Here is a 16,589-nt window from a genome sequence, read left to right on the forward strand (position 1 = left end):
AAAAAAAAAAAAAGATTATTATGAATCCAAAAATATATTTAAATATATATAAATAACAGAATTGTAGAAATACTTTTGGAAGGGACTGGTGGCAATCTCTGGTCTAAACGTCTGCTCAAAGATTGGCCAGAGTAAGTAGATCAGATGTTTTTTTTTCTAAGTGAGTGTTGAATGCTTCAGAGGGTGGCAATTCCCTAAACTCTCTGTGGAAATTATTTCAGTATTATATTCATCATTAGTGAAAAGATTTTTCCAAAATGAATCTTCCAAGCTACAGTTTTGCCCCTGGCTCAATTTTGTGCCTATCCATATTGGATGGCATGGCCATATTGCATGGCACCACCTAGGAAAGTGTGTCTATGTTATGTCTGTAATTCCTCCTCAAGTAACTTCAGGTTGTTAGTAACTCTCTCTTAGCCTCTTCTTCCCCAAACTGAAGAAGCCCAGCTGGCTCAGCCTCTCTTGGTAGGTATCATCTCAGCTGTCCTTCATTGGACTGGCTTCCCATATATTAGTAAATAAACAGATATTCCAGAGAATATCAGTTCCAAAAAAAAATTAATTATATGCTGCTATTCCATTTACCATATAATAGAAATAGTCAATCTTTCCACTGCCAGTCTGATGAATGTCGTTCAAAGTAACACGTAAGGTATCTCCAGGTGCCAAGACAGTATGTGGGATGCTGATGCTGAGGTAGTTGCTGTTAGCAGACTGGTATCTTTCAGCTCTGATACTGGCTTCTGGTGATTCTAATTTTTCTTTTCCTTCTTCAGCCTTTACCTGTCAGGGGAGAAAAGGACAGAGTAAGTGCCCCTTAAGAGACAATACTTATCTTGCTGGGTTATTTAGAAAAAGCTGGAAAATGAGATGAGTCCCTACTGAGACGTCATTAGCAGAACCTGGCATCAAAAATACATGATTTTCATTACCTTATTTCCTGATGCTACTTGGTCTTTTGCCATATTTGTGTTTGATAGTTTTCAGGTTTGTCTTTTTCTGAATCAGAATCTATGGTTTAAAATCACATAGTGGTATTTCAACAGCTTTTATCTCTTTTATATTGTGCACATAATTGAATTCTCTGATGTAGTCCAGATGTAGACTAGAGTCTGTATTGCACATGGGCTTTTCCTACATCCTCTTCTCATCATTTGTTGTCACTTCTCATGGTGTTATTATTTACAGTTCCATTCCCATCCCCCATGCCAAGAAAATGCACACCTGAACCACATAAAATCGAGCCACGACCCATACACGTATTCCCAAAGGTCTGATGTACAAGAGTGTCATTCACTTCAGTAAGGCATCCCTCAGGGCTCTGGTCTATGTATTATTTTATACAACCTTGACAAAGTTATGCAAAGTTGTGGTGTAAGAAATCATGTTCCATTCTCTGTGCTAACTTAATGAAAACCAAACATCTTCACAGTCACTTGCAACAGCCTTATGAGCTCTTCTCAACAACATGTTTTTAAACATGAATGTTTGGGTTTTCTTTACCGTTATTTGAAGTGTTTGGGCATCTGCAGGGATGTCGAATGTAAAGGGGATTAGGCCCTCTTTATTAGAAGGTGCAGTCTTCTTCATGGAGGACTTTCCAGGTGAGGTGACAGTAGCAGTTACAGACAGAGAGGCAGCAGGAGAGCCATCAACAAAAGTGACAGAGGCCTATTGCAAAAAAAAAAAAAAAAAGTCTAAAAAGTCTTTTTCCATTATTTGAAGGACATTCCTGGGTTTAAAAAATGCCCACAAACAAGAAGCATTTTTTTTTAATAAACTGAAAAGAAATACAATACTCTATATATCAGCATGTGAAAATTGCAGCTCCGAGAGAAAAGGGTAGCGATTGACTCAGTCTGGATTCCATCTAAGATAAAAATCAATGAACACAGATTAACAGCTGCTCCATATTTTCATGTAGCATCTGTTGCAGATCTCATCAGATCCCAGAGATAGTTTACTTTAACAGATTTTAGATAAATTGCTAGCCTTAACTGCTTGTAGAAAATTTAGTAGGAAAACTTGAAGGTGTGAAGTTTAAAAATTCAAAAACTTAAATGCGCTTTTAAAAAAGTCAACACCCTGTATTTCAGTTTTCAGAACTTTATTATGATACCGGATTTATCTAATGCAATGTGATTCTTTCAACCTTTCCATAATGAAAGAGGAAGAGACTGCTACGTGTTTTATAAACCATTGCAGTGCAACAGTGCACAGATGACTTCCAGAACAGAAACAGAATTTTCTGGCTTTGATTTCCCTGCTCAAGCTGAAGACAAACCAGAAACACCAACAGTAGCTCCTTGTTGGTCCTGTTCCTGAAGGTCTCTCCTACAAAGCTCCCACTGGATCAGATAAGGATTTTATAAACAGAACAGATATAAATCCCTTGCTGTGGAAGCACAGATAGCTAAATACTACATACCACAACAGAGAAGGCGGCTCCAGGCACAAAGTACTTTTTGGTGTTAGACAGATCAACCACATAAGGAGATTTCACAAACTTCACATTGCTGAGTTCCTCTTCCCTCATCTCTCCACCTGTTAATACCAAACAGTATGTGTTGCCGTGAGAGCAGTAACTATTTACTTGCTTATTATGGTTTTCCATTTTTATGATTCATCCCATTTTAAGCCCATTTTAAGCAGTGCATATAAAGCAAACTAGAATATGATCCACCCCCAAAGAGCTTCAGTCCTGAGAAGAGGAAGAGATGGATATGGACCAGCCACGGCAGGATCAATGCAATGGCAGTGCCAGGTGTCTGCTGCTCCAGCAGGATGGCACCGGCAGCTGCCTGCTCTCCGCAGCTTGGAAATGGAGAACTGCAAAGGGCTGTGTTCCTCACAGCACAAAAAATTCACCTCTTAACACATTAGTTGGTACAAGGCGTTTGTAGACACACAATGCACTGATACAACTGTTGGTGCTTAGGCTGTGCACCTACCGCTCTGATCAGCTCAGGCTTCATTACTGGGGGAAGGCTGTGTGAAATCTCATGAAAAAGTCATTCAGAATCAGTAGGGGGACTTGAATCTTAAATCTCTGATTTTCTGAAAGTTTTTTTTTTTTTTTTTTTCATTTTTGGCTACTGGTACCTGTTAACATTACCAAATATCATCTTCTGCAACTTCACACCTAGAAGATAGTTTCAGCATCTGCTTCTCATCTAAGACACTAATTTCTAGCTAAACCACTTCCTCCAGCTACTTCTGAAAATATGACTTGCTTTAAACTAAAAAAAAAAAAAAGAAAAAGAAAAAAAAAGCATGCATTCAAAGTCCTTATTTTTTACTTTTAACACTCTGAGCTTGAAAGGTGCCAGTGGAGTCCACTGGCCTTGCCCTGTCATGCATATAAGTAACACTAAAGGCAGCGAGTATGCAAGTGTGAAGGCAACCTCTGTGTGGAGAGGAGAGGAAGTGTGCACCAAGTCATAGAGACTGTGTCACATCATGAGATCCATCATGCTGGTGTGGTAATGGGAGGGAAAGTCTTTCAGCCCCTTTTGCTATTGCAGTAGGTGCTGTAGTAATAGTACATGCAGGTACCTATAGTAAATTACAGTAAAAAGATGATCTCCTAGGCATCACATTTTCAATATAAATCTAGGGGGACTGTTGAAATGGTCAACTAATAATATAACACCAGAATATTTCTGTAGATGGCTTACTGTAACACTAGGTGTGGAAAGATGCAGTCTGATAAAACTGTGGGAAGGAATAAGAGGACTAGCAGGAGTCATAAGGGCTAGATCCTTCTCTACATCACACTGTGGCTGTGGTATATGTCTCATCTTTCCACCAACAGCTCAGCCAGCTGAGGAGCAAAGCAAGTTAAGGCACAGAGCTCTACTAGTAACTTTGTAGGTAAGGAGTAGACCTGGCTGAAGCAAGTGCTCAAACAAGGTTTCAAGGGAAGCAGTTTAGTTGCTTCCATAGAGGTGGCTGGCGCTGCTTCAGATGGTCTAGAATATCTTAGATATCCTCACAAGGCTGCTTAATATGGGCCAAGATCTCCCACGTGAAGGATCATCCCAGAGAAAGATCAATGTAAATACTACGGGCTGGATCAGCCAAGGCATCGTATACTCACTTGCAGTTTCTACAGCAGTAACAGCAATGTATAAATGAAACCCTTCTAGAGTAGAAATACTCCTATTTAATTTTTCTTCCAAAAGTGGTGTATTTAAAGTAACTCTTCCTTTTCCATTTTGAATCTAAAACAGAAGTGGAAAAAAAGAAGTGACAGTCCTTGCTGGTTTGTTGCCATTAGCACAAATTTGTTGCTCATAGCATGACTATGGTAATACAGGGATCTATACTTCAGTGATTTCTGACAATATTCAGCTCACCTGGGGTAAATCTGAATAATTCCACTGAACTCCAGTACTTACTGATAGCTGTTGTTCCAGGCCTGGAAGAAAGACTTTATTCTCAGTTTCGTCTATTATTCCAAATCGCACGTATGCAGCTCCTTGAATTCCTTTTCCATAAGAGTGCCTTTGGACAGAAGAAAAGAAGGGAGATGAATCAGTAAGTTGATAAAAAGCAAGCATAAATCAGACTAATCATTTTATGCTGCAATAAAATAGGGATATTTGTAGGTATTTTGTCTGTAACTAGTAGCTTGTAAATGAAAAATAGTCCCACCCACTGATAATGAAGACATTTGTAAAAAATCCACATACAAAGCAGTGATTTCACGTGCAGACAAATATATGGAGTAAACCACATTGGCAGAATCACATCTGGAGACATCATCTGACAAAATTTATGCTGCAGTAATTTAAACATTTTATTTTATTTTGTTTTGTTTTAAAAATTAAGAAAAACTTTAGTTGTGCAGATATGTGAGGTCTCTTGAAACTCGTCCCCTTCACAGACAGCAAGGGAGGCATCTATTTAATATGGAAGAAGAGCTAATTCCTGTTACATAACTCATGAGCAGAGCAATTCTATCAGGGACCGATGTGAAGTGTTTGTACCTCTGAAGACTTCCAGAGTCAGATCTCACCTTCTGAAGTTTTCATATCTGCACTAGGCAAAGTAGACACCTGCCACCCCATGCATCTTCTGTACATTTAGGCGGTGTAGCACAGAGAGCCCTTGTAAGTGAACTATTTACCAGATATGCATCTGGTCAGAACACTCCTGAGCTCTCCCTACATGTGATGGAGAGATAGAACAGGGCACATTGTTGGACCTGGCAGGCTCCTTTCCCAAGGAAACCCTGGCAGATGGCATCCTCTTGCAGCACAGCTGTACTGTGCCTGTACTCACGCCACAGAAACACAGAATGGTTTCAGTAAGGGACCTGTAATGATCACCTAGTCCAACCCCCAGTGGTGTTGTCTCTTGCTTATGGAAATCCTGCTTCTTTTCAGTTCTGTAATGGATTATTTTTGTTCAAGTGGTGACTCTTTCGAACTGGCTTGATCAGCAGCACCGATCTACACCAGTGCTAAAATTCAAAACTGAAATTTCTCAGAGGTCTATGAAGCAATTGTTATGAAAACTGCTTAAAATGAAAGAGCTAGTAACTGAGGGAAACAACAATCAATATATCAAATAACTGTTCATTACATGCACGGCCAGTTCAGAGAAGTTCAGTTATCAGGAATTCTATCTGTTGATTTTGTTGAAAGTCAAGCAAGACTGTTTAACCCCACTAGGACCTTTTCCAATTTAAAAAAAAAAAAAAAAAAAGAACAGCAAGCAATTATTCAACCTCATTTTTCCTCTTAAAAATTGTAGTAATGTGGAGTGAAACATATATGAAGGAATTGTTCTGTCTGTAAACTCAAAATTGAGTGCTGCGATAGCATAAAGAGAAAAGTTTAGAACGGATCAAAATATTAAAGCCAGTTATCACTGATATTATCAGGTAATCATGATTAAAGTAAATAATTATTCAATAGAATGAAACAAAGAAATAAAGGTGAGAAAGAGAAGAGCAATGAAGGTGATGAAGGGACTAGAAAACAAGAGTTGCGTGGGGTGGCTGAGGGATTTGAGGTTATTTAGTCTTTAGAAGAAGAGGCTGTGGGGAGACATCATTGCTCTCTGAAAGGAGGTTGTAGTGAGGAGGTCTCTTATCTCAGGTGACAAGTAATAGGATGTGAGGAAACAGTTTGAGTTTGTGCCAGGGGAGGTTTAGGCTGGATATCAGGAAGAATTTCTTCATGAAGAGAGTGGTTGAGCATTGGGAAGGGTTGCCCAGGGAGGTGGTGGAGACCCTATCCCTGGAGGTATTTAGGATAGGTGTGGACGTGGCATCTTGCTCCATGCTGACCCCTGAACAGCTCCTGGGTGTTATCTGGGGAGCGCTCCATGGCTGAGGCCAGGCCTGTGCCAAGCACTGGCCAAAGGGCCAGTAGCCAAGCTCCAGAGCTCGGGAACCTTTCCTGGGGTAGTTCCGCTGACTGCGCAAGTGCTTCAAAGGTGTCATGTTCAAGTACAACCAAAGCCCCTGATGTATGAGAATAATTCCTCGTATAAGAGGAACACCTAAGAAATAATAACTCAAAAGATATTAAATAATGTTTGAGTATAATAATTTGTTCACTGCTCTCAATTTGGAGGGTTTTCTGATGTCAAAGGCAAGATGAAAAAGACGGTGTCAGGAGTGATGACATTTAAGCCATGTGACACTCCCGTACTTTAATGTTAATATTTAATGCCTATCTAACTAAAGGCTTCTTTAAGCAAAGTTACTTGAAAAGTCAGTTGCTGTCAGTGTTTGACAAAGTCACAAACTTTAGCTGTGTAGATGAGGCCTTTTGACTGTAATTTGTATACTATATTAGCAATTTTAATACCTGGATCTTTCCTCCTTTCTGTATTGACTATCTCCTCCTTGCCAATCCCATCAAATAATGAGATGACGCAAATTACTTCCCAACAGTGACTTATCAGGAGCATATTCTTAAACTATTCAATTACATGTATATTTGCAAAAAACAACACTCCAAGGGGCTTTGCCTAATAAGCTTAATGAAATACCTTGATACAATGAAAAAAAATGTTCTGTAGTAGTAAATTACCAGAACCTAAACTCACTGTCAAAACATATCCCAACATTAATTGTTGTAAGTAGTTATTTTTGTATTATGCAAGAAAAAAATGCAAAGCATTAATAATCAAAATATTAAACGTAAATAGATACATCTTTTATGGCTTAAAAAATAGGTACAGAGTATTTAATAAATTTTACACTGTTCGTTTTCCTGTGTCTTGGGTACCATTGCTGTGCATAAAATTTGCCTGCTCTTTAACACTAGATAAAATTTAACAATATAAACTATAAAAATTTAGTGTGATCCCCTTTTTGTTTTAAAGAATGTTAGGGAACATGATTAATCTCAAAAAGCCAGGAGGTGCTGATATTTTTAAAAGAGGTGTTTTTAGTGAAGATCTGGGGTTACTAACTGATAGATACTGTGTGTTCAACTCTCTTCTCACACATCAAAATTGTCCTGAAATATGACTGAGCTTTTGTCTAAACAGGGAGAAATAAGCAGGATAATTATTTCATTGTTACTAAAATAATGCAGAGTACCCTATTTCAAGATATATATTGATATATATTGCATCATATATATACATATCCTCAAAACCAAAGAAAATAAAAAGGTGAGCAGAAGCAGTAAAATGGTCCTTGCTTCTTTGAAACTGAAAAGATTCCTTCCAACTATGAAAGAAAACCAGCTGCCTGTGCTCCTTCCACACAATTTATTCCTCTTCCAAAATAAAAACATTGTACCAGGTCCTAACTTAATCACCACAGAGACAGCAAGACATTAATTCAAAATTCTAACTTTTCACATAGAAAGTCTTGAACATTATAAAATGTGCACTTCTGATTATGTGCAGTATTTTGTTTGCTTTTCCCTATTTTTTGTTTATTGTTTTTCATTATGGAAATTTATATGCTTTCATCAAAATAATACCATCTTTGTACCATGATTTTTTTTTGCACTAACTGAATCTTTAAGACAGATCTTTCTTATGTCTTCCTTAAATCAGATTTATAACATCTGAATTAATGCAACACTCAGTCACTTCACTTAAATGTCTTGGATCTCAGTCTTACAAATCTCATATAAGTAAATCTTACCTAAGTCATTAACTCTGTTTGCATGAGTGGTGATTTCAGTGAACAGGAAATACATTGTTGAACCTCCAGAGAAAGGTTTAATTTCTCTTTCCATCTTTCCAATGTGGAAATTGGCCAATATAATTATAGTGATTTTGGATTTCAGCTGAGTGGTAAATAAGGCAAGAACATTCTCCTCACAGGCAGTGATTTAGTACTTCCTCTCCTAAAAATCTTGAAAATTCTTCAGCCAAGAAGTGTTGATTTTTGTTCATGAGGCTTAATATAGTTTATGAGCCACTGTTAGGTCATACAGCAAATTTAGATTTGGGTTTGTTGGTGTGGGATCAAAAATGCCAGAGCCACAAGATCAGGCATAGATTATTCTCCATTCTCCATAGAGCACAGCTTCATGGTATGGCCAGTCTGAGAGCTTTGTCGCCATGTCCAACACAGATTAGTGTTGCACTATGGTGCATTAATGCACACATCCATAGTGACCTAGAAGCATTTCTGTATGAAATCATTATTCTCAAATAAGCACTGGTTTATAACTTCCAAACTTCATTGGTCTTTCTGGAAATTTCATACCCCCAAATTTTCACATCCAAACTTTAATCCATCTCTGTTTGAATTGCATTAAATAGCAACATATGAGGTTTCAGATTGTTTCTAAATGTTTAAACCAAAAAGTATAAGGGAAAACAGCCTATCAGTTTGTCTGTATTCTTTTATATCAACACAAAGGAGAATTCTAAACCATCATCCTTTTTCTAAAAGTATAAAGCATTCAGAAAATCTTTTTCCATATTAGGTCACCACCACTTGGACCCATGTAGTATTTTACACTGATGCCTCAAATGTCAGTAGAGAGGAAACAGAGAGTATGCAAGACTAAAGTCAGATTCAGGGAAAACCTGAACGTGGTTAACTGTTAATGATGAGGAGAGGAGGAAGCAGCGAAGTTCATTATCTACTTATTTGCATCCTAAAATGACATCTATTTGAGCACACTTACTTTGCCTCAATATCAAATATAAAGTTCGCATTCCAGATGGAGTAGTATGGCTGAAGTGGGATGAGTTTGACTTCAAAAGATGGAAGCTCTGCACAAAAACAAAGACAACAAAATGTCATGGCATGTGCATTTGAAACGTATCATAAACTCCTGGCATGTTGCAATACCCCCTGAGAGGATGGAGCTGCCTTTTGGTTTGGATCAGTGTTCTGGAATAAATCTCCTGATCACTTTCCCTTACTCTTATTTGCTTCACCTTGTGAAGCAGTCTTGGAGCACAAAAAAAAAAAAAAAAAAAAAAAAAAAAATTAATCCCATGACAATAAGCCAGAAAACACTAATTTTCCGATCTTATTATCTGATCCTGTATATAGGCATTTACAGGGGATGCAGTAGGATCCACTACTCTGTTACTAGCTACCTACTAGGTATTCACTAGCTAAAGCAAAAACATAGATTTATTAAGGTGACATTTTCTTTAAGTCCTGGGGTTTGTTTCTGTTTGTGTGTTTTAAAAGAAAAAAAATACTAAAAATTTCAAGAAAGCATAATTTGAGCACACTTATCATTTATTCCTTCAAATTGTTGAATTTCTACATTTTTATTCTTTTACAGTATGTCCTTATTTTTCCTTACAGAAAGATTTCCTGAATATGGGGACAACTCAAATCAACTTCTAAACTGTATTTTATTGTGAGAAAATTGTTAGATTTTTTTTTTTTCATTCTAGTCTTTAATGAAAATTTTAGCCAGCATTTGAATGGTTTTAATAGCTCATCTCATTTTTTTTTTTCTGCAGTAGGGGAGCCCTTCCAAAAAAATAGGGTTTGTGATAAATGTTAAGGTTGCTAAGTTTGTACAAAAATCAAATGTGTTTATTTTGTTGTTTGTTTGTTTGTTTTTCCAAATGTAAGTGTAAGACAACACAAAAGCAGAATTCTCCTTCCATAAATCAGACATAGCCATGAGGAACTGAACACACTGTGAATCATGTCCTTAGTACCTAACTACAGCCAGGTTTTGTCACTGCAGTATATCTTGTAACCAATAGCGATGGCCTCATATATATAATCCAAATTAAATATTCGCTTACCATATTTTTTAACTTCAAATTCAGCCGAAACATTGGACATTTCATAACTATGAAACCAGGCTTTGATTTTCCAGCTTCCAGGCCTAAAGTTCCGATTCAGCAGAAAAGAGTTAAGTAAGATTCCTCAGATATTTTATATATTTTAATATATCTAAATTATTGCTAAATACTACTATTTTCCTTTCTTTTATCTGTTCCCAAAACAATTTATTAATGGATTTTTTTTTTGCTTGAAGGAACCAGCAATGCACTGCCAAAAGTCCTAAGTAGCGCTCCAACAGACATCATGAGGAACTGCAAGACAGCATATTTGCTAACTGCGTGTAACATGCACTGACTCTGAAAATCCCACAGAAATAGAGATCTCACCATGTATTTCCTATAGCTTATCTTCATTGTGATGTCAAAATCAGGCTAGCATGCAAAAACACGTTGAATATTAAGTAAAAGCTTAAGTCCGTTTCAAATCAGAGGTATTACACTTCACAAACTAAGCCCTTACAGAAGCGTTCTCATGAGTGTAGTCATAGGATGGGCGCAAATAGTTAAGCAGTTTGCTAAATTGTTTCTTAGCAGGGTAAAGGTTGCTAACCATAGTGTATTAACATTAAAGCCAAGATGAGGTGCCTAAAGGCAGCCTGTAGAAACAGTCATTCGGACATGTGAATTGTTTTAATGAACAAGGTATAGTAACGTACTCGGCAATGTCAGGTATTTCAAAATTTTCACTGAACACTGTCTTTATTTTCCGTTCTGACTTTTTAACCACCATTCCTTTTGAATTCTGTTGAGAGAGATGAAACAAGCAAACATAAGCCAAGTGCCAAGCAAGAAGCTCAAGTTCCTGTACTGGTCCTAAGGAAGACATGCTCTATTTATTTCCTTACCTTAGTTTTCACGCTTTACACCTCCCTCCATGCACTGACATTGGCCAAAAATTAGTAGCTATGTCCCACAATATATACATATTGATGAGATGAGATGAGATGAGATGAGATGAGATGAGATGAGATGAGACGAGACGAGACGAGACGAGACGAGACGAGATGAGATGAGATGAGATGAGATGAGATGAGATGAGATGAGATGAGATGAGATGAGATGAGATGAGATGAGATGAGATGAGATGAGATGAGATGAGATGAGAGAAAATATACTTTTATACAGCTTTACTCTTGAACCTTTTGTGGAAGCCCCTCATAGTGCCTGTGCTGAATAAGCATTTATTAAAAGTAATTGTTTTTGTATACTCACTACCACAACAATTGTAACTGTGTCTTCTGCTGGCCTCATAGCATTGTCCAGAATGAAGATCCTGTATTTTACTGTTTAATAGAAGAAAAAAAAAAAGCGTTCACATTTTTTTTTCTAGATAGCAATTATTATAAGCTCTTACATGAGTCCTGAATTTAGCAGGACTTCTTTTCAAGAAGAGAAATGTGACAATTTCTTTTTTTTTTAAGATTACATTGTTCCATATTCTTACAAGTTATATGATTGAACAAATACCTTTTTGAAGCAACTTCTGAAAAATATGCAGGGAGCTTCCCCCTCCCCCCCCCCCCCCCATTGTATTCCCTCTGCAGTCAAGGACTACAACCACAACCACAATTTTTCTTTTACCTCTCTCTTTTGTTACTTAATTAAATTAAGTAACAAAACCATTGTGGTCTTAAAGTGCAAAGGATGCTTAGTGCTGGCATTGCAAACAGGAGGAATAGTTTCTTGGAAGGTCCTTGCAATTTATTTTGTTTTCAGAAAGAAAGTCATTACTATGCTTTCTGAGCAAGAAGTGGATTATTTTGTTAAATTTTATTTATTTCTCCCAATGGAAGGAGAGAAAGACTTTCTGACTCCTGTGTCATCTCCATGATGGTTGCTGTGATGCGCACTTGATGTGCACTTCAGACCCTGCAGAAGCCCTGGAGGCAGAGTGCAAGTCTAGAGTGGTGTTGTGCTATTCACAGAGATAGCTGGGGTTAAAAACAAGGATTTACGTTAACTAGAATCAAGTCATTTTTACTTTTTAAAATCATGCCTACTTGTAACATCTATATTCAACATCTGAAGTGCAGCATTTTTATGTTAACCTTTGGAATTTGGTGTGTATATAGGCTTGTCTGTCTGAATGAAAATATAGCCTTTCTTGGATGACAGGAGGATGCGGATGTTTTGAACAGCCTCCTTATAAAGGTCCCTGCTTTCGGTGACAAGCAGAATATACGGCCTTTTACTCTTCTTGAACACATCCTGCTGCAGAAATTCTGGCTTGACCTGAAGATAACAAAAAGAAGAACCCCACAGAATCAGACATGAACCTGGTAACCTCAGAGCCACACAGCTGGGGGCCAAAACTACCCAAAGGGCTTAAACCATTTCATTAGCACCATTCAACAGAAGATACTCAAGTCTTTCTTTGACTTTTTCTTTGTAGGTTGAAATGCTATTCTTCCATTCTGTGCCATAGAAATAATCATTTTTATTGTTCAATGCCAATAACTCAAGCTCAGTGACTTTTCTTTAGTCTACATGCATTTCAAATTTCAGTTACCATACCATTTGGTAGCTGCATCCTCTAATCCTTCTTTGCTAAAATCTTGTCCATGAGATCAGAACTTTAACTCATGCAAGATTCTAAACATCTTGTTCAAGAGGAACCTTATTTGACACCTCAGCTTTTAGCTTTGGTAGCAATCAGAGATAAACCACGTCTTACTGTGTGCTGTTTTCCAATCAAATAGCCCAAACCAGTACTCCTGAACTAAATGATGCTGGACTTCACACAGTCATGTCAGCAGCAAATGATGTAAAGCAGGGTGTAAAGTTCTATTAAACAACTTACAAGTTTTTCAAACTTTCCCCTCTTTTGTAGGATGACCAAGAAAATAAGGCCAAGAATACAGTCCCAGGAATTAAACTGCTACACTCCCAAACAAACAAACAAAAATATATCTATAAAAGAATGACAAAACAATTAAATGTTTTAAAATTAAATTTCATTACTGATCTACAGTGATGAAAAGGCACTTCATAACCAAGTGACAAAACCTTGGGCTTAGTGGCTGGGCAGAAAACACCCACCATCACCACTGAAATTATTTTAGGCATTAATATTTAGGCATTATTTTAGGCATTTTCAGCATTAGCTGATTGGGTGAACTGGGTGCTGCTGTCACTGGTATTGATGTTTTGTCATTTCTCCCTAGGGATCAGTGTAGTGTCTGTTCCAACATATTGCTAGTTGGAGCAGATTAAGCAATTTATATCACCAGGTGATTAAAACATCACTATGATGGCAGACTTACCATCAGTTTTTTCAGCTCTTGGTATTTATTCCCTTGGTTAAGGTTAAAGATGATCCTCTCTGATAGAAGCTGATTTTTCATCTCATCTTTGAAGTATGCGGTAACTTGCACGGGGCTGTTTGCTCCATGAACTTGAATGGTTATTGTCTCCTCTGTGCCCACGTGCACCACATTTGGGGCAGTGATGAGAAATCTAAAACAACATAGAAATACATTAACCAATATGATTCTGCATAGTACAAAGTCCAGCCAATGTGAATTTTAAAGAAAAAAGTGGACTTGTCAGTTCCACTGTCACAAAATAGCTGAGGTTGGAAGGGCCTTGCGGAGATCACCCAGCGCACTGCCTTTGCTAGTTAGAGTATGTGTTAAAAGGCAGTTTCTCTCTGATTGATCCCCAAATTCTGAATCATCACATTTAAGCCCTACAAAACATCAACCCTTATAGACAGGTGAAAACCAGAACAAAACAATAACAAAACCACATTATTATGTCACAGGGACTGCCTGTGCTATTCATAGCCTGTTTTAGATCCTAGAACTTTTAGAGAAAATTCTACAAACTCAACTTTCTGAAGACAAAAAAAAGCCATGGATTAAGAGCCAATACATATGAATAGATATTTATAAGTACATACTTGATATTATGAATTCACATATCTTCATGTACTAGTAGCTACATTATGCCAGGTTATGCTTTAATGTGTCAGGAAGTATCAATTTCATATAGAACTGTATGTATGGGATTTCAAGCAGCTGATCTTCCCTTAGATGATATAGTTTGTGAAAGGCTGGTAATGCAAGACCACGGAGGACCACAACCTTAACAAAACTAGGGAACAGGTTGAGATCTAATTTTCTCTCTATTATTTCTCTTTTTCTTATCTCCATGGTTTTTCTTAGTAATTACTTTCATGACCTTTAAAATGTAGATCATGACTCTTGACCTCTTTTTTTCAAGTATCCTTTACCCACAAAAATTAGACAACTATGGAAAGAGCTATGTATTAATGGTACCAATGGCACATACACGAAGAACACTTCTGGGCTCAGAAAGCCATTTTTTGACAATGATTATTTTGCAGAAGTTTTCTAAAAAGGTAAAAGGTAGATGATTGTACCATTATCAGAATGGCTTGACTGAACTTTCTTTCCTTCTTTCTTATTTATTTATTTATTTAATAAATAATTTATTTTTACATTTTTATTGACATTTCTTCTTTCTTAAGTTTACAAAATGAAAGTATATAACAAGGAGGGATTAAAGGTGATATGATTTTTTCAACAGAAACTAAAATTGCTTCCATATGATTAATGAAATGCATCACATAATCTAAATCTTCACATAAACACAGAAAATTTGAGAAAGAAAGACACAGAGCAACCTTCAATAAACATTAAAAGGTTTTGTCATTTTTACCTGTACATTTATGAAACTACTTTCTAATGTTTCCAGTTTACAATGACTAATGACACTTGTCTTTCAGCTACATCTATCCTCACGCAACACTTGATTCCAATCTTTATTGTTTTCATTTGTTTTCTCTAATTCATTAGTCAGGCAAGTTTGACGTCTCTGTGCATTCAAATGCTTGAATGACGAGGGGAAAGTTTTCACTTTCAGCTGTGTTCATTGTCATTTCCCACAGACTGAGGGGGATTTGTTCTGAAAGTGCCACTATGCCACCCACTTAGAGTCTGTTGGCTCTAGCAAAAGGGGAGTGAACTTACACACAACACCTGTCTTCACACAGAGAAAAGAGAATGCAACGTTTGCTCACTGCAATAGCCCAAAGACATCAGGGATCTTCCAAAGGGTCCTTTTTTTTTTTTTCTTTTTGGCAATACAGTTAGTTATTTAAAAGTTTATCTATACGATAGCTCAGACCGATATGGCCACTAGCCTACACTGCCCACAATCTCAGCTAGGCAGAGAAAAGCCAGCTCTGGTCTTGAAGCACCATGATGATATTTCCTGGCATGATGTTCACTTTCATATACCTAGATCATTCAACACCTTGTTTATCCCATACCCAATTACCTTGGAAAAAATTACCTTAGTCCCCGTTCCCACTACAATTTTTTTACAGAAGACAAAGCCTACGCTTTACTGAAGATGAAGCATGCATGCGGATACATCTCTAGCAATAGGTACCCCGACATAAACTTTCTATGGGGCTGTAGTTTTCATGGTGATGTGGACGCTGGAGGTCAATACCAGACTGCAGGCAGGAATCTGCTCCTCGATAAAGCCACGCAGGAAGAGAAGCATTTGGGGCAGGAGATAACTTCAAGTGTGGTCTGGCATGGAAGGGGAGGAGGGCTTGTCCCATCTGCCCCAGATATATCATCAAAGCTCTCCTCTAGCTATAGTAAGTGTCTGAATCTACTTGATCCTGGTGGGAACACAGTAACAGAGTCTTCTTCTCTTCCCCTGACCTACGGACCAGTTTGAGGGACCCTTACCATGCTGTGCAGGTTTTCTCAAAGAGCTGCATCTATTTCCCCAGAACTAGAAGAACCAGTGTCAACGTATGTAAATCTACTATAATAAAGAATAAGTACAGAAGAGCACCAAAGCTCTCCCGGATATGAAACCTTTGATTTCTGCAATGTATTAAATCAATTATAGAAAGGAGAGTGACTTCCCCCCCCCCCCCCCCCCCCAGATTTGCTGATCCAGTAAATGTCAGAAGCTAAAAATGAACAAGCAGCAATAACATCATGAACATCATACTTTGATAGGATGTCTTAAATTATTTGTTACTGGGAGCAGATCTTTCCTGTTGGAAAAAAAAACCACTTTCAGGCTTCTTCCTTTTACAGATACAGGGTACCTATTTAAGGTTACATAAATTTTCAGTATTCCAAGAAACAGGCTTTTTAATTCCCTGCCAAGATCATGAGAATATCCTATTGTCTGTTTCAAGGGATTTGTTAGGAATGAAAAGTTAATAATAAAATGTACTTACGATGGTTCTTGCTGTGCATCGGATAACAGCAAACAGAAGCTCATCAAAAATACCAGCCTTTCCATTGGAAAACTCTATAACATCTGAAAAACAGAAATAC

The 16,589-nt window shown here is 37.5% G+C and overlaps 1 protein-coding gene across 1 annotated transcript in view; it reads right to left on the bottom strand.

Annotated features, from left to right (window-relative positions):
* LOC308188510 (complement C4-like) overlaps positions 1-16,589 on the bottom strand; it is a 56,818-nt gene that overhangs the window by 29,453 nt on the left and 10,776 nt on the right. Inside the window, exons 2-13 of the mRNA XM_080577673.1 lie at positions 16,490-16,572; positions 13,518-13,710; positions 12,303-12,486; positions 11,467-11,537; positions 10,911-10,996; positions 10,213-10,295; positions 9,120-9,207; positions 4,401-4,506; positions 4,100-4,223; positions 2,429-2,544; positions 1,504-1,671; positions 586-783 (exon numbers count right to left, since the gene is read on the bottom strand). Coding sequence (XP_080433799.1) covers positions 586-783; positions 1,504-1,671; positions 2,429-2,544; positions 4,100-4,223; positions 4,401-4,506; positions 9,120-9,207; positions 10,213-10,295; positions 10,911-10,996; positions 11,467-11,537; positions 12,303-12,486; positions 13,518-13,710; positions 16,490-16,554 — 1,482 coding nt within the window. The 5' untranslated portion in view covers positions 16,555-16,572. The remainder of the gene's footprint in view (positions 1-585; positions 784-1,503; positions 1,672-2,428; positions 2,545-4,099; positions 4,224-4,400; positions 4,507-9,119; positions 9,208-10,212; positions 10,296-10,910; positions 10,997-11,466; positions 11,538-12,302; positions 12,487-13,517; positions 13,711-16,489; positions 16,573-16,589) is intronic.

Source organism: Anser brachyrhynchus, assembly GCF_964034855.1.
Source record: "Anser brachyrhynchus genome assembly, chromosome: 1".
NCBI classification, from domain to species: Eukaryota; Metazoa; Chordata; class Aves; order Anseriformes; family Anatidae; genus Anser; species Anser brachyrhynchus.